This window comes from Nomascus leucogenys, chromosome 22a (assembly GCF_006542625.1).
Source record: "Nomascus leucogenys isolate Asia chromosome 22a, Asia_NLE_v1, whole genome shotgun sequence".
Taxonomy (NCBI): domain Eukaryota; kingdom Metazoa; phylum Chordata; class Mammalia; order Primates; family Hylobatidae; genus Nomascus; species Nomascus leucogenys.
Window position 1 is genome coordinate 56,335,345 of NC_044402.1, and position 19,623 is coordinate 56,354,967.

Genomic DNA, 19,623 nt, shown 5'->3' on the forward strand with positions numbered 1-19,623 from the left:
GGTGGATCAAGAGGTCAGGAGTTCGAGACCAGCCTGACCAACATGGTGAAACCCCGTGTCTACTAAAAATACAAAAAATTAGCCGGGCGTGGTGGTACATGCCTGTAATGCCAGCTGCTCAGGAGGCGAAGCAGGAGAATCACTTGAACCCAGGAGGCGGAGGTTGCAGTGAGCCGAGATCATGCCATTGTACTCCAGCGTGGGCGTGAGAGCAAGACTCCATCTCAAAAAAAAAAAAAAAATGCAGCAAACAGAACTGGATTTGCTCCTAGTTCTGGGAAAGTCAAGAGTGCTCCCTTCTGTCTTCACTCTTTTCTCACCTTCCGCTCTCCCAGTCTGTCTGTCCCCTATACCCAGCTCAGGTCATTGCAGAGCTAGTAAACCTTATACCCTACAAGGAGAAAACAGAGCAGCCACCCTCACTGCCCCTCTGCCCTGTCTCGGAGGGCTGCAGGAGTAATGAGTCTGAACCGTCAAGTGCAGGCAGAACTCACACATAGCCATCCTGAAGCAGTAACAAGCCTTTCTTTGGCTCTGCCCATGTCACTGTTCTTAGTTCAGTGCCAGCACAGGAGGATTCAGAGTAAACCATCATTGAAAGAAAGTACAGGGAGAAAAATGGCAATCAGGGCACTGGTAGATGCCTGGCAGCCACAAAGCTTCCTCCTCACCCTCTGCAGTCAGGCTTTTCTGGAAGGCAGCTTCAGAGATTGGGAAAGGTCAGGGAACAACAGTAGCCTCTTTTAAAGGTTTGTATTATGAGACTTAGGAAGGAAACGTGAATGAGTTGAGGTTATTTAGCCTGGACGCGAGAACATGAAAAAGAGTGGAAATTTGTTTTCTTTGAGTCTAAGAAGGGTTATTTTGGGAAGTGTGGCTACCAGCTATTCCCTCTTTCCATTGCGGGTAGGCCAAGAAGGACTGGGTTTAAGTTACAGTGGGTGAGATGGAAGTTAACCTGTATTCAAGTGTTTTGAGTGCTGACAGTGTGCCGGTCACAGTGAATTAGCAGAAGGAAGAAGTGTGCCAGACATTGAGAAGTATGGGCTCTGGGGCCAGCCAGCCTGGCTTTGAATCCTGGCTTCAACACGTAGTAGCGTTGGAACCTTGGACAAGGTACTATACCTCTAAGCCTTAGTTGCCTCATCGGTAAAATGGGTATAATATACCTACTTCCCCATCAGTTATTTTTAAGAGTAAGAGTTAATATCGGTAAGGTGCTTTAAAAAGTGGCTGGTATATATTAATCACATTTATATGTGATAAAAATAAATATTAGCATGAGCAGTAGAAAGGATCTTAGGGTAATTTGGGCCAGCATTTCATTTTACAGATAAGGAGGCAGACATAGAGATAGAATCGAGATTAGAAGCCAATTCTGTAGTCCAGGGTGGTTGCCACTAGTCCTAGGTGTTTTAGGAATCCGTATTGCTTCGAAAGCATTTCCCTTTAGGTTCCTCTTCCTTCCCCTCCTCCTGATAGCTGGTATTTCTACAGTACAGGCATATGTGCCATCATTTAATCCCTTACAGCAGGCTATGAAACAAATGCCACTATTATCTCCATTTTTTCAGAAGTGACATCTGAGGCTCAGAGAGGCTCATTTACCTGCCCAAGGCTACACAGCTTCTGAGAAGTTAAGCCTGGATTAAAACCCAGACCTCTGGCTTCAGAGCCTGTGCTCTTAACCACACCACTGATTTTCCTTAGAAAGTCCCAGTGGAGTGCAGTTGTGCTCAATTAAACCATGTGAGTATTTGACAAAGGTGAGCTGCAGGAGCCATAGTGCCCAGGGAGTCTCAGGGTATTTTGCAATCCCTTTTCAACCTATATCTTTTATTTATTTATTTATTTATGGTTTTTTTTTTTTTTTTTTTTTTTTTTTTTTTTTTTTTTTTTAGACAGAGTTTTGCTGTTGTTGCCCAGGCTAGAGTGCAGTGATACAGTTTTGGCTCACTGCAACCTCCGCCTCCTGGGTCCAAGCAATTCTCCTGCCTCAGCTTCCCAAGTAGCTAGGCATGTGCCACCACACCTGGCTAATTTTTGTATTTTTTTTTTTTTAGCAGAGGTGGAGTTTCACCATGTTGGTCAGGCTGGTCTCGAACTCCTGATCTCAAGTGATCCGCCCGCTTCAGCCTCCCAAAGTGCTGGGATTACAGGCATGAGCCACCGTGCCCGGCCTGCTTTGTTTTTAGACCTGAGTTTCTCTTATGTGTCTTCTGACACAGTGCAGTTACACTAAAGCAGGTTACCCAAAGAATCTACGTGATGAAGAGAGTGAAACTTGAAGGTCATAGAGCAGACCAAGAGAGGCCGGGAGCAGAGCTCTTGTGAGATAGGGACCACGTGGAGGTTATCAGGGCTCTGGGCAAGGATGCTAATAGACCAGAGATGTCAGATGTCAGAATCCCCACCTTGACCAGTGGTTCTTCACCATTAATCCCTAGCAGACCCTGATGACAGTCTTGGACTTCCCTCTCTCCTGGAAAATGCAAAGGCTCACACACCAAAAAAGTATTTTGGAGTAGCTTCAAGTTTCATAAACCCCCAGCTTCACCTCTATGCTTGGCAGCATAGTAATTAAGGTCACACTCTGGATTAAATGGCCTAGGGTCAAATCTTCCTTTACTAGTTAGCTGTGTAACCTTGAGCAAGTTACTTAACTTGGTCTTGGGCCTCCAGTTCCTCACTTTTAAATGAGGATAATCATAGCATTTGATTATAGGATTGTTAGAATTAAATGAGTTAATGTATGTGACATTCCTAGCACATGGTTAACTCTATAGTAGTGTTCACTATATAATAGTAGTATTGCTGCCCTTGCGCCTTAGCCCATTTAGTAAATGTTTATGGACAGAATGAATGAATAATTCTAGTTGAGATGCCAAGCCTGGGGTAGAGCATTCCAATCAGCGTGTCGCAGATGGTCTATAGGTTTTTTTGGGTTTTTTGTTTGTTTTTGAGACGGAGTCTCACTCTGTCGCCCAGGCTGGAGTGCAGTGGTATAATCTCGGCTCACTGCAAGCTCCGCCTCCCAGGTTTACGCCATTCTCCTGCCTCAGCCTCCCGAGTAGCTGGGACTACAGGCACCCTCCACCATGCCTGACTAATTTTCTATATTTTTAGTAGATACTGGATTTCACCCTGTTGGCCAGGATGGTCTGGATCTCCTGACCTCGTGGTCCACCCGCCTTAACCTCTCAAAGTGCTGGGATTACAGGTGTAAGCCACCATGCCCAGCCGGTTTTTGTTTTGTTTTTTTCTTTTTTTTTTGAGACGGAGTTTCGCTGTTGTTGCCCAGGCTGGAGTGCGATGACACGATCTCGGCTCACCACAACCTCTGCCTCCCAAGTTCATGCGATTCTCCTGCCTCAGCCTCCCAAGTAGCTGGGATTATAGGCATGTGCCACCACGCCCAGCTAATTTTGTATTTTTAGTAGAGACGGGGCTTCTCCATGTTGGTCAGGCTGGTCTTGAATTCCTGGATGGTCTGTAGTTTTGCCAAGATATTGATCCGCTCACCCCTTAGGGCTGTCAAAGCCCCAGTTGGTTGCTTCTGGCTTCAAGCAGTGACATCTGCAATGTGAACTTCTGACTTTAAGCAGCAGCATCTGCAATGCAATGTACAAATATCTGTCTCTCTAGGTCCCCTGACGTGAAAACAGTTTGGGTAGCACCAGTCGAGGATATCAGTTGGTAAGTCGTGAGAATCCAGTAGGCAGTCCAGATTCCAAGTCCAGGAGAATTTTGAGAATAGGTGTCAAAGAGAGTCTTCACGACTGCACTGAGTTTAGAGGCCATGGGCTTCCTGCAGGCTTCACAAGTGTTGGGGTCCACTGCTAGAGCAGGCTCCACACCACAGTGGGTACAGAAGATGTCCTGCCAGCAGGAAGCTTCAATGCTTCCCATCTTGCACATGAGAGACCCAGGGAATCACTCAGGATTTGTGGAGAGCCCACAGTATGAGGTGCTGGAGAAACCACTGTGACACAGAAACCAGACTAGAGCCCAAAGCCTTGTGTAGGCAACAGACATTAAACAGATAGTGATAAGTACTGAAGTAGGTTGAGCCCAGAGGTGTGAGTGCTAGGAAAAGGTGGTACCTAGGCTGTGGGAGTTTATAACAGAACCCAGCCTTGTCTGCAAGGTGGACTCTAAGAGCTGTAGGAAACTATGGAAGGGTTTTAGTCAAGGAAGTGGTATGTTTAGATTTATACTCTTTTTTTCTTATAAATCCACTTTTATTTATTTACTTTTCATTAGCTTAAGTCCTTGAGGGGCACAGCATCACACAGATTCTGTGTTCAATAGCCTTAGCAAGATTGCTTGGGAATTTAGCACAAACCATGCCACTGTTTCCATGGGCCTGAGTTTACCTTTCCCCAGATTATGCTGGTTTTCCTCAGTTTGCTGCCAGCAGTCAGTGTGTTGTTCTTTGCTTTATACATACAAGTACATCTCTTGCCTAAATAGAATTCAGTTTCATTTCGAGCATAAATACCTTCAATTTTTTTTTTTTTTTGAGACAGAGTCTCGCTCTGTCGCCCAGGCTGGAGTGCAGTGGCACAATCTTGGCTCACTGCAAGCTCCACCTCCCAGGTTCACGCCATTCTCCTGCCTCAGCCTCCCGAGCAGCTGGGACTACAGGCGCCCACCACCACCCCCGGCTAATTTTTTGTATTTTTAGTAGAGACGGGGTTTCACCATGTTAGCCAGGATGGTCTCAATCTCCTGACCTCGTGTTCCACAGTCCTTGCCTCCCAAAGTGTTGGGATTACAGTCGTGAGCCACTGCACTCGGCCAATACCTTCAATTTTAATAAGAGCTTTGGTTCTGGAGGCCCCACTTACAGCTAGCAAAAAATGGCCTTGGACTACAGCCTTCCAAATGTATTTATCTTACTATTGTTTTTGAGACAGAGTCTCTCTTTGTCACCCAGGCTGGAATTCAGTGATATGATCATAGCTCACTGCAGCTTCAAACTCCTGGGGTCAGGCAATCCTCTCACCTCAGCCTCTTGTGTAGCTAAGATTGCAGGCATGTGCCACTACACCTGGCTAATTTTTCTTTTTTTTTGTAGAGACAATGTGTTGCTGTGTTGCCCACATTGGTCTTGAACTCCTAGCCTCAAATAATCATCCTGCCTCAGCCTCCCAAAGCACTGGGATTACAGGCATGAGCCACTACACCCCACCCATATTTGCCTTTTAGAAGTCCTGTTCTAAGCAGGCCTCTACAGGCTCCAAGATGGTGGGAAGAGAGCTTTTTTTTTTTTAAATTCACCCTGACAGCATAAACATGAATGTTAGAACGTGAGTTGGAAGAGGCTGAGGCGGGAGGATCACTTGAGCCCAGGAGTTCGAAGTTACAGTGAACTGTGATGGAGCCACTGCACTCCAGCCTGGGTGACAGAGTGATACTTTGTCTCTAAAAAAGGAAAGAAAAGAAAATGAATTGGAAACAGACAAAAGTTTATCTGAGGACATAAGTTAGAAGGCTCCTTATAGTTGTCGGGAGGTGAAAGGTGATACGTGCCTGAAATAAGTACCTGGACTTCTAAGGGAAAAGGAGGACTCAAGCATGATCCCCCTCCTCCACCCAGTTCTGGGTGGAAGGCGATACCATCCCTGGGATAGGCGATACTTGGAAGTACAATAGTTCTGGAAGGTTGGGACACATCGTGAGTTCTGTTGAGGACTTATTCCATGTGTGGTACATGTGGGATGTTCCCTGAGGATGGTTAACAAGCCCAGTGGATAGATGGGTCCGAGCACAGGAGAGATGTTGGAGTAGGCAGAGAGAACCATCAGCAATGGGGTTAACTGCCTGCCTTCAGCAGGGCTCCTTCCTAAGGGGAGAAAGTTTAGAAATGGGTTTTGATCAGTGATTTCTTACTTTACGACCAGTTTGATTGGCATGCTTCTCTTCTATGCTTAACTTATAGAATTCTTAGATAATGTATATTTTGAGCCCTTTTCATAAAAACCAATATTGTTCACTATTTTGAAGAATTCATCTTTTTTCTTCTTGGCTGGCTGGCCTCATTAACTCCTTCCCTGAGTGTCTTTGCGATAGGAGAAAGCTGGTTAACTCATAATGTGATACTGTTCATTTTCTTAGATTTGTGACCCAGAAGGAAATCTCTGACCTCAGCTGTGGCTCTTGGTGCTGGCCAGAAGCCAACTTCATGTCTGAGTGCACGAGTAGCAGTTTGCCATGGAGAGCTTGGGGCTGCAGACGGTGACCCTTAGTGATGGGACAACAGCCTACGTCCAGCAAGCTGTCAAAGGTGAGTACTTCTGGGGACCTCAGGATCCTGCCCTGTCCCTCAGCCTCTGGAAAGGAGTGTCCGTTTCTAAGAGTCCCACCATCACCTTGCCCTCCCGCCTGCTTACCCTTGTCCACCACCACAATTTGCTCTGCATTAGAATCTCCTGTGGTGCTTGATGAAAAGGGAACTCTAAAATAAAATGCTACAAGTCAGACAATCCCAGTCATAGGAACCAATACCTCTCTAAAGACAGAATTCCTAATATGTAATAAGCAGTTCATAAATATTTCTGGAATGAACACAGTGTTAGTTATGACTCCCTGCTTCTCAGAAATCCCCTGTCACAGTTTTTAGTGCTTTCTAGAAGCAGTTTATCATCTTAATTCAAGTATATTCAAGCATTCAAACTACTAAGCATCTGCCATGTACAAGATGCTCTTTTAAGCCAGGCATAGTGGCTCATGTCTATAATCCCAGCACTCAAGAGGCTGAGATGGAAAGATCACTTGAGGCCAGGAGTTGGAGACCAGCCTGGACAACATAGCAAGACTCTGTCTCTAAAAAAATAATAAAAATAATAATCTGGGTGCAGTGGCATGCACCTTTAGTCCCAGCTATTCAGGAGGCTGAGGCAGAAGGATCACTGAAACCCAGGAGTTTGAGGGTTCAGTGAACTATCACTGCACCACTGCACACCAGCCTGGGTGACAGAGCAAGATCCCATCTCTAAAAAAAAAAAAAAAGATACTCTTCCTGATTCAGAGAGGAACACCCAAGCCGAGATCTCATGCCCTAATCCCCACTAGGGGATGCCAGAATTAAAAATATAGGGCACATAGTTAAATTTGAATTGGACATAACAATGAATACTCTTGTAGGATACATATGTCCCGAATGTTGTAGGGACGTATGTATACTACATACTAGGGACATACATATACCCCTTATAAGGGATAGACATATATAAACATGGGATTAAGCTGGGCTTGGTGGCATGCACCTGTAGTCACAGCTACTTAGGAGGTTCAGATGGGAGGACCTCTTGAGGCCAGAAGTTTGAGGTCAGCCTAGACAACAGCAAGACCCCATCTCAAAAAAAAAGTAGGGGGTGTTAAATACTATAAAACGCTAAAATAATAATACTAAGTTCTAAAAAAAAAGCGTATTGTTTATCTGAAATTCAGATTTACCTGGGCATCCTGTATTTTATCTGGCAATTCTACCCTCACACTGAAGGTACTTAAAATCACGATAGGTGTGGAGTCAGAATAAAGTGTTTAGGGCAAGGCCTGCAGGCCAGGGACACTCTTCCTTTCTTGCCAGTGTTCTCAGGCAGCCAGATAGCATTCGTGTCTCCTTGGACAGCACCTTGAACAAGGCAAATACTGCCTTGTTCCTACTCTTCACTGGGCATTTTCTGGACTCCATGATTGTCACTGTCCTCATGAAGCACTGTCATTGCAACATTGCCCTCCTTTATTTCAACACACTCTCGGAATATATTTCTGCTCCTAAGTTTACAGATAAGTTGTTTATTGATTTCATTTTAAGTTGTCTGTTTCCTGATGATGACTAAGGAGGCCCCTTAATCTCATCAGTAAGCACTTTCCATATGACAGTGTGTAGGGGTCCCTTCTGGAAAGGTTTCTTGTCAAGAGCTGTCTGTGACATGTGGGTTCTTGTTGGCTTCATCATCTTGAGAACGCAACTTCTCTAGAATATTTTTGAAGACTGAAACTCTCTGTTTGCAGACTTCCCACTCCAGGTCTTGCCCCTCCAGTGCAGTCTCTGTGGGATGGAAGAACTTAGAATTCTAGCTAGGGTTGTGTTTACTCCTTGGACCCCAGTTAGTTCCCGTGCCTCAATCTTCCACTGAGAATTAATGGTCAAACGAATGAATAAAAAGCAAGTGACCACACCTGACCTGAGAGAGCCACTCTTTCCTTATATCTATCCTTCTTACGTATTTCTTTATTGTGTCAGTCTTCCTGGCTGTTCTCTGCCCACTGTGTAGTGTTGCAGTGTGCACTTACACACACACATGTGCGAACACACACTGACTCACAACAGATTTTCCCTCTGCTCAGGGTAGAGCTCTCCTCCAGAGACCAGAACCACACTTTCCTGAAAGGCTTCTCTGACTTCTCCTCTGAAGCTTTTGACTGAGGCATTTTTGTCTCTGTCTGCCGGAAGCCCTAAAATTGTAAGAGACTTATCTTTAATTAGGATGAGTATAAAGTGTATTATTCAAACCCAGCATTTTAAAAGTGGAAGAATATGCTATTAATAAATGCACTAGGACTGTTCCAGGCAAACTGGGGAGTGTGGTCACCTCTCTGTAATGGGATACGAGGCCCTTGTCAGTCAGCTGTTCTCCCCACTGCCTCTCTCCATTGTAGTCTCTGGTCGTTTAAGGAAATAGTAGGCTAAGTTTTTTCTACAGACAACTCTTCTCAACATTTTGTTTTCTACCTTGAAGCAGTACCCACTCTGCTGGCAGTAGCTTGCCGATGCTTTCAGAACCCCAAGTACTGATGCCCTTGCCAGGACAGATAAATTGTTAAAATGAGGGTAGCCTACTCCTCCGTGTCTGGGAGGGAAGAAAATGGGTTCCTCTTCCCCCCATCTCAGCTGCCTTTCCTATTTCTTACCTTTATCTCCACCTTACCTGCCTTTGGTTAGTTGTAGGACTGTTAGTTACTGACCCCAAGAAGACTCAGTTTGGGAACAAGTTTGGGGATTCCTGTAAAGGGGAGATGTCCGCAGAGACTTGGGCTGGAAGTAACTGTCTTTCCCACCTGAGCGCTCAGTTTCCTGAATCTCAATCTTCTAAGGAAAGGACAAATCACTTGTCATTAACTTTTTTTTCTTTTTTCTTCCTTTTTTTTTTTTTTTTTTTTTTGTTGAGACGGAGTCTCGCCCTGTTGCCCAGCCTGGAGTGCAGTGGTGTGATCTCAGCTCACTGCAAGCTTCGCCTCCCAGGTTCAAGTGATTCTCCTGCCTCAGCCTCCCGAGTAGCTGGGACTATAGGCATGTGCCATCACGCCTGGTTAATTTTTTTGTATTTTTAGTAGAGACACGGTTTCATGATGTTGGCTAGGCTGGGGTCCTGACCTCAGGTTATCCACCTGTCTCAGCCTCCCAAAGTGCTGGGATTATAGGTGTGAGCCACTACACCCAGCCTAACTTTTTTTTTTTTCTTTTTGAGACAGGACCTCTCTCTGTCACCGAGGCTAGAGTGCAGTGGTACAATCTCAGCTCACCGCAACCTCCGCCTCTCGGGTTCAAGTGATTCTCCTGCCTCAGCCTCCTGAGTAGCTGGGACGACAGGCAACTGCCACCGCACCCAGCTAATTTTTTTGTATTTTTAGTAGAGACAGGGTTTCACCATGTTGGTTAGGCTGGTCTCGAACTCCTGACCTCAGGTGATCTGCTTGCCTTGGCCTCCCAAAGTGCTGGGATTACAGATGTAAGCCACCATGCCCAGCTTTTTATTTATTTATTTATTTATTTTTTTCAGACAGGATCTTACTCTGTCACCCAGGCTGGACTGCAGTGGCATAATCACAGCTCACTGCAACCTCTGCCTCCTGGGCTCAAGCAATCCTCCCACCTCAGCCTCCTGAGTAACTGGGACCACGGGCATGCACCACTGCACCCAGCTAATTTTTGTGTTTTTTGTAGAGACAGGGTTTTGTCACATAGCTCAGGCTCGTCTCAAACTCCTGAGCTCAAGCGATCCACCCGCCTTGGCCTCCCAAAGTGTTGGGATTATAGGCATGAGCCACCGAATCTGACCGTCATTAACTCTTCAATCTCCGTTTCTTTCCTTTCTCATTTCTCTTCTTCCTTCCCCCTCTGTCAGACTCACTGGACACAAGGAGGGGTCGTCTAGTTCTAATTTCAAGAGCCTTATTAGAAGTGCTTTCCAGTAAGGTAAAAGAAGAGTAATATCTTAGGAAATCTGGAGTCTTGTTAATTTTTACGCTGCTTGTTGTGTTGCCTTAGGTGATCTAATTTTTTACTAGAAAATTGAAATGAAAATATGAGAGGTCAATGAAGGAATCATTACTCAACAGTGGCAGTGGAATAAGACCTACATGGACACATAATAGCATAATAGTTGTGCTCACATAGTTCTCTATTGCTTTACTTTCCATTTCTTCTAAAATGCATATTGGGCTTATAAGAAAAGCTAGGATTTATTGAGGGCTGACCATATATACCTGGCACTCTTCCCAGTCTTTTATATTCGTTAACTCATTTAACCCTAACAGCAACCCTATAAGAGACACAGTTTTCAATCCCCATTTTAAGAAAAGGAAACTGAGGCACAAAGGTTAGTTAAATAAGCTGTCCAAGGTCACACAGCTGTTAAGAGGTGGAGCTGGAATTCAAACTCTGGAGGCCTGGCCTGGTTCCAGAGTTTTATTGTTTTTAACCAATAAGCTATATAGCCTGCCTTCACAGGGGCTCCTGGTCTTAGCACACTGTCATAGTGAGGGATGAGGGGATATGTTTTGATTTTGTTAGTTTGAGCTACATCTGAATTTTGACCCATTGGGGCCCATCCAGGTTTAAGGGCCATTAGTTCAAGTCTCAGCAACTTACTATTAGGTTGGAAGTTTCCACTTGGCTGGGCATGGATAGAATAATAAGTGAAGTTATTCCTCCTGTCAGTAACTGGAAGGGAATCTGTTGGGAGGTGATGGGTTCCGGCAAGGCAAGTGTCTTCACCCTTAGTGTCTCAAGGCCCAGGCCCAAGGAGACGGAGCAAGGGAACAAGGAAGATGTTACCCATGCTTAGACTTGCAGGCTCGTGCCTAGAGACTCAAGTAAGCCTCAGCTAAAAACAGGCAGGTGTTTCTTAGCCCTCTTCTGGTCCTGGCCCATTTCTCTCCATTTCCACTCTAACAGGAGAGAAGCTTCTTGAAGGGCAGGTGATCCAGCTCGAGGATGGGACCACCGCATACATTCACCAGGTGACGGTACAGAAAGGTGAGGGCACCCTAACACACCATGCCTTGTCGAGGGAAGCCTGACAGCCCCCACCAAGGGACCCCTCCGTGGCACTGAGCACCAGGGAAAGGCAGGCATTGCTCTCGTTACAGAATCTCTCTCCTTTGAGGATGGTCAGCCTGTGCAGCTGGAAGATGGCAGCATGGCTTACATACACCGCACACCCAGAGGTAGGGTCACCATCATCACAACTAGGGGAAGGATGGGAGGCAGGACTGGAGGATGGGGTGGCAGGACGGGAGGATGGGATAGCACACAACTGGGGTGTAGACATGGGAGCTGTCGTCTCCACAGTACACACATGCTCATTTGGATTAGCAGCCTTGCCCACCTTCCCTGGTGCAGACCACAGGAGCAGCTATGTCTACCACTGGGAGGTAGCCTTGGAGATCAGTCACATGTACTTTGATGGTGGCCTTGGCTCCAGCACAGCCACAAAGTATTAGGGCTTTAAATAGGACCTGAGGATGTCATCCAAGACCAGGAGAAAAAACTAATATTTTAGAATGACGCTCCTAAGGTGCTGAAGAATAACAATTTATCCTTCCGCAGGTAGTTTCTTGAGTGACTGTTGCATGCCTGGCGTTGTGTTAGGTGTGGAGTATACAAGAGAGAACAAAGTCAGACACGGTCCCTGCTCTCCTAGAGTCTAGAGGGGGAAATAGAAATGAAACAAGCCATCAGTGATGAACTGATCATTACAAACAGAGATCATGCTCAGGGAGGGCTTCTCTGAGGAAGTGATGCTTGAGCTGAGAGGTAAAGAATGAGGTAGACTTAGCTGGGGGAAGAGGGATGGCAGGGAGGGTTCAGTACTTCAGGCAGAAGGAATAGCATGTGCAGGCCTAGAGCTGGGAGGAAGAAAGAACAGGACATTCCAGGAACTGCTAGGAGCTAGAGCCCTGGGAGCGAAGGCAGAATAAGCAGGAGGAAACTGGAGAGAGAAAGACAAGGCTGGTGCACTCTGGGTTTGAGTGTCAGGGTGAGGATTTTGGTCTTTATCCTGAGACCAGTGGGAAGCATTTAAACTGCTTAGGCAGTTAAGTGACATGGTCATATTTGTGTCCCGCAAAGATCCCTCTGGATGTGCTGCCTGGAGGGAACTAGAGGCGGTGAGGGGGTGAGGAGCGACTGGTCAGGAGGCTATTGTGGTCATCTAAGCCAAAATGATGATGGGCCCCTATCAGGTCCTCAAGGAGCTTGTGAGTTCCCATTTAGTGTACCATAGGAGACCTCATCCTTAGGTGAGACAGCCGCAGAAGGAGGGCCAGCAAGAGTGAATCACAAAGTGAAGGGCCATGAGAAATCGGATGCTGAAACCCTCCTTGGTATATGTATCTCTCATTAACTTAAAGCTAGAGTCCCAGCTGTATCTCTTCCCCTTGTGTGGCATCAGGGCTAACCATGTGTTCCCTGCAGAAGGCTATGACCCCAGTGCCCTGGAAGCCGTCCAGCTGGAAGATGGCTCCACTGCCTACATTCACCACCCTGTGGCTGTGCCATCGGACAGCACCATCCTGGCCGTACAGACAGAGGTGGGCTTGGAAGACCTGGCAGCAGAGGATGATGAGGGCTTCAGTGCAGACACAGTGGTGGCCCTGGAGCAGTATGCCAGCAAGGTGAGCACATAGAGCCTGACACGGTCTGTCACTCTAGACAACGGGGCCTTGCCTGCGCACTGCCTCTTGGCCCTGCCAGAACTTCACCTCTCAAGTGGACAAGGGCAGCCCTGTGCTTGGGCACCATGTGGGATATTCCCTTTGCCCCTGCACCCCAGCTCCCCCAACTCACCTGTCACACATCATTATCTAGGGCGTGCAACACAGCCTTCCTGGCCGCTGACAGCTGTTTACGCTCACTTTTGTTTACGCTGTCTCTGCAGAGGGAAAGCTGCCATAAGAAACAGTGGCATCCTTATGCTGGGGAGTGAGGCCCAGCTTCACTTTGGCTGCTGTAGTAATCCTCTGCACTAGCTGGGAAAGCACTGCCAGTGACTTGTATTAGCTTTCTAGTCCACTGAGGTAATTGTATTTATTTCTTCTCTGTGACTCACTTAGTCATTTGGAAAATTAACCTCAGTGGGCTATAACAAGGGCATGTGCAACAGAACAGCTGGGATTCCTGGATTATGAGGCCCACACAGTAGCTCAGCTGGAAAGCAAAAGGGTCCTGGCTCTGCAAATACCAGTCAGTCCAAGTTCTTTCTGCCAAAACCATGGTCCTGCCTGTGGGGAAAAGGGTACAGAAATCTCTGAGCTTTCCAAACCGGCGTGTTCCCTTCCTGGAATGACTGCAGAGCCTCAGGCTGGATATGCCAGGGCTTCCTACACGTTCCTTCCTTCCAGCAGTTTTACCCGAAGATGGGGGAGGTTTTTTATTTATAATGAAACCAGTGTGGCTGAATGATGGAGGAAAAAAGGAAATCCTCATGTCTTTTCAAAATGAAGCACAGGCCAGGCGCAGAGGCTCACGCCTGTAATCCCAGCACTTTGGGAGGCTGAGGCAGATGGATCGCTTGAGTCCAGGGGTTTGAGACCAGTGTGGGCAACATGGCGAAACCTCATCTCTACAAAAAAATACAAAAACAAATTAGCTGGGCATGGTGGTGCGTACCTGTGGTCCCAGCTACTGGGAAGCGGAGGTGGGAGGATCAGGAGGCGGTGATTGCAATGAGCCGAGATTGTCCCACTGCACTCCAGCCTGGGCAACAGAGGGAGACCCTATCAAAAAAAAAAAAAAAAAAAAGGCACAAAACTTTACAGCAGGTTCCCTGAGGTATATTTTAGAGACCAAATTTGAGACTTGATGTTGATGTAAAGAGAAGTGGGTTTTATTTAAATCATGAGCCCTGAGATCTATGCTTGCTCTACCGCTACCTAGTCCAAACTTGGGTGAGTCCCTCCTCTCCTAGACCTCAGCTTATTCCTAATATGATGAGATGGGACCAGATGATCTCAGAGGTCACTTCCATCCCTGATGTCCCTTGATTCCCGTGATTACCCCAGGAGCTAGTGAGACATGGAATGAAATCCAAGTGCCTGTGTGAGTTAGCCTGCCAAGCAGGTCTGGCCACCTCTGACCCTACCCTCTACCCAGAAGCTGTTTAAATGTCCATGAAACTCTCAGCTGCTTGAGCCCCTGAGCTGGAGCCTAACTAGACAGACCTTGCCATGAATTTGGCATCACCCCTCTGTCCCCTGCTCACTGTGACTTGCAGAGTTCAGTTTCAGGAGCTCCTGGAAAGACCAGAGTGTGATTCTGAAGCATTCTAGAAAGAAAGACTAAGGGACAGTGCCACCAGGACCCTGCCCAGGAAAGCAGAAGAGCAGTAAGGGCTCCCTGCATCCAGAGGCTGGTGTGAGATGGGTGGCTTTAGCAATATCCCAGAAGAGGAGACAAAAGGGGAGGACTTGTCAGCTGGGTGCTGTCATTAGAGCTGACATTTCTGGTGGAAACTGCAGCACTCCCCTGGGTGCTTCTGGTCGTGGCCCCCTCACTCTGGGCCCCATGTCCTATCAGATGAACCTAGGTGAGCTCATCTCCACAGCAAGCCTCCTTGTTTATGTACTTTTAAGCACTAGTTTTGTGCCAGGAGGAAGGGGGACCCCTCCTATCAGAAGATGGAAGTCTTGAGAGTTGCAGGCCCCTAGGTATGTGTGCTTAGAAGGAGGGTTTCTGGTACTTGGCCCAGTTCAAGCATGGCCATTCAGACAACCTCCCTTTTCACCTTAGGTAGCTGTCTATGTGATAGCCTTTCGTCAATAGCTGTCACAGCCACTATGACCTGTAGGTCTCCCTTTATCCCATCAGAGATGGGTGGTGACTCCCCATGCCCACCCTGTTTCTTCTGTAGCATGCCCCAGCATCTGTTCCTTGTCTGTCTAGTTACGTTCTTTTGCCCCAGAGGCCCCTGACAGGTTTAACCCTGCCTATTGGGTCTTAAGCAGGGCCCTGTGTCCCACCTTCTTCACTGGGGAGAATACATATAGGGATCTCAAGACTTTTCCCCCAGGTTCTTCATGACAGCCAGATTCCCCATAATGGAAAAGGGCAGCAAGTTGGAGACAGAGCATTCCGCTGTGGCTACAAGGGCTGTGGGCGTCTCTACACCACCGCTCATCACTTAAAGGTAAGGTTGCTGGCAGACAGCCGTCAGCTCTGCAGTCTTCCCTTCCAGGCTGTAATTCTACCTTTCTGCTTTGATTGGAATTGGTCGCTGCCCTCAAGTTGCTGGAGGGAAGAAATGAGGGTACACAGGAATGCCAGCACAGAGCGCTTGACACACATGAATGGTACAGGAGGGAAGAGAATCAGGGTCCTAAAGAAAACCAAAGAGCCCAGGTCATACCCTTGCTCCTCTGAATTGTGATTGCTTGTCCTCACAGGTGCATGAACGAGCTCATACAGGTGACCGTCCATACAGATGTGACTTCCCCAGCTGTGGAAAGGCCTTTGCCACAGGTAACCTGCCTGGTGGGCTGCTTCCAGTTGAGGGTGGAGGGTTCTAGTTCTGTTTGGGATCTCTCTGAAGGGAACCCAACACCAGGTTGCTTTCCTGGAGAAACTACCGTCAGAGTACTCTGACTTGCAGGGTGCTCTCTCTGGAGGAAACCTTGTTACGGGAGTGAAAGGCAGCATGGTTCAGGCCAGCAGAAGGAGCCTGGAGGGTTGGTGGAAAGACCCAGCCTCTTGTGTCAGCTCTGATGCCAACCAGCTGTGGATTATTGGGTGGGCCATTGCATCTCTCTGGGCTTATTTTCCCCTCTGTGAAACTAGGACCTTTAGCCATGAGTTCTCTGAGTTTCTTTTCATGCTCATGTTCTAGTATGGCTCCAACTGCCCCTGGAGAGGGAAGCAGGGCACAGTGGGCTTTTCCAGCCCCTGCCCAGGCAGGGGTGGGATAGAGGCAGACATGGGCTTCCTGAGCCAAAGGAGGTGGAGAGCCTGTGCATGAGGTGGACGGTGGAGGATGAGACCCCACTGGATGCTCACTTCACCCCCTCCCTGCCACATATGGACAGGCTATGGACTGAAGAGCCACGTTCGTACCCACACTGGTGAGAAACCATACAAGTGCCCAGAGGAGCTGTGCAGCAAGGCCTTCAAGACCTCAGGAGACCTGCAGAAGCATGTCCGTACCCACACTGGTATGCTGGGCCCTGCCCACTCCAACCCCATTCCCTGGGCAAAAGGAATTCAGCTTGCCTTTCAGACTTAGACCTGGAGCCCAGTGCCATCCCCAGCTTGCTCCAGTATGGCCCTCTTTCCCACACCCCTCCTCGCATCCCACCATTTGCATAGGTGAACGCCCGTTCCGGTGCCCTTTTGAGGGCTGTGGCCGCTCCTTCACCACATCTAACATCCGCAAGGTACACGTGCGTACCCACACAGGCGAGAGGCCCTACACCTGCCCGGAGCCCCACTGTGGCCGTGGCTTCACCAGTGCCACCAACTATAAGAATCACGTGCGCATCCACACAGGTGGGCTAGCTGGCATGCGAGGACTACCCTCGCTCAGGCCCCAACCCCTCTACTGTAGGCTTCCCATCTAAGACACATTCCCAACTCCCAGCCCAGAACCCTTCTGTGCCAGCCATTCCAGGCTGGTCTGGGGGTGGGGTATCCCCAGAACAACTCCACTTGCAGTGAGCAGTTCCTCCATTTCCAGTTAGGTCCAATCTGAAAGGTATTGCCAGTCCTCTCTGGGGTCCCTCAGCTCCCTACCACCCCTCTACACCCACCCTGAATTCTCCAACTCTGAACTCCTGAAAAGAGGCCAGGGTCAGGAATGATGGGGAAGAAGCGGAGTGAACTGTCAGCCTTCAACTCCTCACCTTATCTGCCATCCATGACTCCTGTGTATCCTCACCCTCCCCAGTGTTGTGCCCCTCATCCAGCTTTCTGTGTTGTCTCTCAGCATGTGTGTCCCCTCTTTCTCATCACAACTGATCCTTGCCTCTTGCCTCTGCTGTTCACCACTCTCAACCTCCCACCCTCAACCTTATAAGCTCCAGTGCCCCCTACCAGCCCCTTTACTAGCCCCAGCCTTGCCCTGTCCCCCATTTCCTTTCCGCCTTGTCTCTGGATTCAGTGGTTCAACACCCGTGTCCTCTCTGTGTTCCACTGGCCATCTTCCCCAACCCTGTCCATTGAGAGTCTCAGGTCTCAGTCCTTCTCCCTCCCTCTGGCTCTCCCTTCACCAACCCTGTCCCTCACCCCTGTCCCTTTAGTTTCCCCCTTGCCAGCCCCAGTTCCCACCCCCCTCACAGCCCAGTGTCCCCAGGGGAGAAGCCATACGTTTGCACGGTGCCAGGCTGCGGGAAACGCTTCACCGAGTACTCGAGCTTATATAAGCACCACGTGGTGCACACACACTGCAAGCCCTACACCTGCAGCACCTGTGGCAAGACCTACCGGCAGACCTCCACCTTGGCCATGCACAAGCGCAGTGCCCACGGCGAGCTGGAGGCCACGGAGGAGAGCGAGCAGGCCCTCTATGAGCAGCAGCAGCTTGAGGGTAAGGGGAGTGGGCAGGGGGTGAGAGTGGGGACAAGCCAGGCCTCCCCATGGCATCTGGTAGCAGGTGTCAGCCTTGGCTGTCCTCTCCCAGCCGCCTCTGCAGCCGAGGAGAGCCCGCCACCCAAACGACCCCGGATAGCTTACCTTTCGGAGGTGAAGGAAGAGGGTGATGACATCCCAGCCCAAGTGGCCATGGTGACTGAAGAAGATGGGGCCCCCCAGGTGGCTCTGATCACTCAGGATGGTGCCCAGCAGGTACAGGCCCTGGAGGGCGGAGGTGCCACACTAGCTGGCACTCTCCACTCTCTCTGGGGACTCTCGGAGCCCTGAAGTTCTGACAGCCCCACTGCCACCCAGCTTCTTGTTTCAGTTTTATAGACCTCAGAGGCTGAGGCTGAGGGGACCACATCTTGTAGCATAGCCTCTCCTCCTCCTGTGCTTCCAGCTCAGTCTCTGGGGCTTCTGGAGCACAGTTAGTATTTTCTCTCTTTACTTGGAGGCTGACAGGTCCTGTTCATCTGAACAGGACATGGGATGTCCCTCTCAAGAGAGGCATGTTCATATAGCAGCCAGAACATGGTATGGGGTCTGATAGCCTGGGGTCTGGTCCTACCAGTGTACTAGCCAGCTACATAACCTGACCCTTGTCAGTACCCTTGCTAGAAAGTACACCTATGCTTTCTAGAGTTGTTAGGACACAATCAGGTGGCGACCCTGAGCTGGATACAACAGGCCCCAGAAGCAAAGTGGTGATAAATAGAAGTAGTCAGTAGAATTCTTCTAGTGTGGCCTCTCTTTGCAACCTTGGACCCATTTTGTTTGCCTGTCACCCATCCCTTCCACCACTGTGACATGAAACTAATAAGCTGACCTTGTCTGGAAGAGCAGGTATATCTTCCTTAGGGACTTTCAGACAACCCTCCACTGACACTGCCAGCTCATCTTCCCCCTCCTGTTGGCAGGTCAGCCTGTCCCCGGAAGACCTGCAGGCCCTGGGGAGTGCCATCAGTGTGGTCACCCAGCATGGCAGCACCACCCTCACCATCCCCAGTCATGATGCCGACCTGGCCACATCTGGCACACATACAGTCACCATGGTCAGCGCCGATGGCACCCAGACGCAGCCCGTATGACCAGGCGGTTTGCTTGGGGTTTCTTATTTTGTCATTCCTTTCCATGGGGCGGGCATTAAAGTGCAGTCTAAACTAGTCAAGTCTTCTTACCAGGACAAAGATTCCCCACAAAAGGAGGGGTCTTCCCCACAGTTCCTGGGCCATGAGCAGCTCTTATCTCTAAAAGCAGTTGAATGAAGGTCAAGAGACACTTTCTAAATCTCAATTCAACCCTGAATTGTTTTGCAACCTTAGGCAAATCACTTTTCCGTGGACTTCTGTCCATTTTCAAGTGAGGGGATTAAAATATCTCTGGAATTTTTTACAGCTCTGTCCTTCTGTGATTCAAAATCCCTAAATTAAATTGGGCTTTAAGTTGGGAGGAAACCCAGCCTTACTTAGCTCTGAGCCTCAGGCTAATTAATCTGACCCATACGGTTTTATCCATTCTCTTCTGGGTTGTTCCCAGCACCTTAATTGGAGGGATGTTTATTTGGATTGTGGGGAGGGAGAGTACACTGCAGGTGGAATGGAAGACCTCCTTTTGTCTTTCAGGTCACAATCATTACCTCTGGGGCTGTGGTGGCTGAGGACTCAAGTGTAGCATCTCTTTGTCATCAACAGGTGGCACTGTTGGCGACAGCCAACGGAACGCACATTGCAGTGCAGGTGAGTAGAGATCTGGGAGGAAAGGGGATCCCA

General features: G+C 48.6%; 1 protein-coding gene across 7 annotated transcripts in view; it reads left to right on the plus strand.

Moving 5' to 3' along the window:
- ZNF76 (zinc finger protein 76) overlaps positions 1 to 19,623 on the plus strand; it is a 31,178-nt gene that overhangs the window by 10,171 nt on the left and 1,384 nt on the right. For 2 of the 7 annotated variants that reach the window (XM_030802570.1, XM_030802569.1), the window contains exons 2-13: positions 6,121 to 6,289; positions 11,189 to 11,269; positions 11,383 to 11,460; positions 12,710 to 12,909; positions 15,303 to 15,419; positions 15,676 to 15,751; positions 16,312 to 16,437; positions 16,592 to 16,771; positions 17,574 to 17,807; positions 17,901 to 18,064; positions 18,772 to 18,936; positions 19,477 to 19,590. In XM_030802570.1, coding sequence (XP_030658430.1) covers positions 6,217 to 6,289; positions 11,189 to 11,269; positions 11,383 to 11,460; positions 12,710 to 12,909; positions 15,303 to 15,419; positions 15,676 to 15,751; positions 16,312 to 16,437; positions 16,592 to 16,771; positions 17,574 to 17,807; positions 17,901 to 18,064; positions 18,772 to 18,936; positions 19,477 to 19,590 — 1,608 coding nt within the window. In that variant the 5' untranslated portion in view covers positions 6,121 to 6,216. Of the gene's footprint in view, positions 1 to 6,120; positions 6,290 to 11,188; positions 11,270 to 11,382; positions 11,461 to 12,709; positions 12,910 to 15,289; positions 15,420 to 15,675; positions 15,752 to 16,311; positions 16,438 to 16,591; positions 16,772 to 17,573; positions 17,808 to 17,900; positions 18,065 to 18,771; positions 18,937 to 19,476; positions 19,591 to 19,623 lie in introns of all 7 variants that reach the window. The other 5 variants (XM_030802574.1, XM_030802573.1, XM_030802571.1 and 2 more) reach the window with 4 other exon arrangements.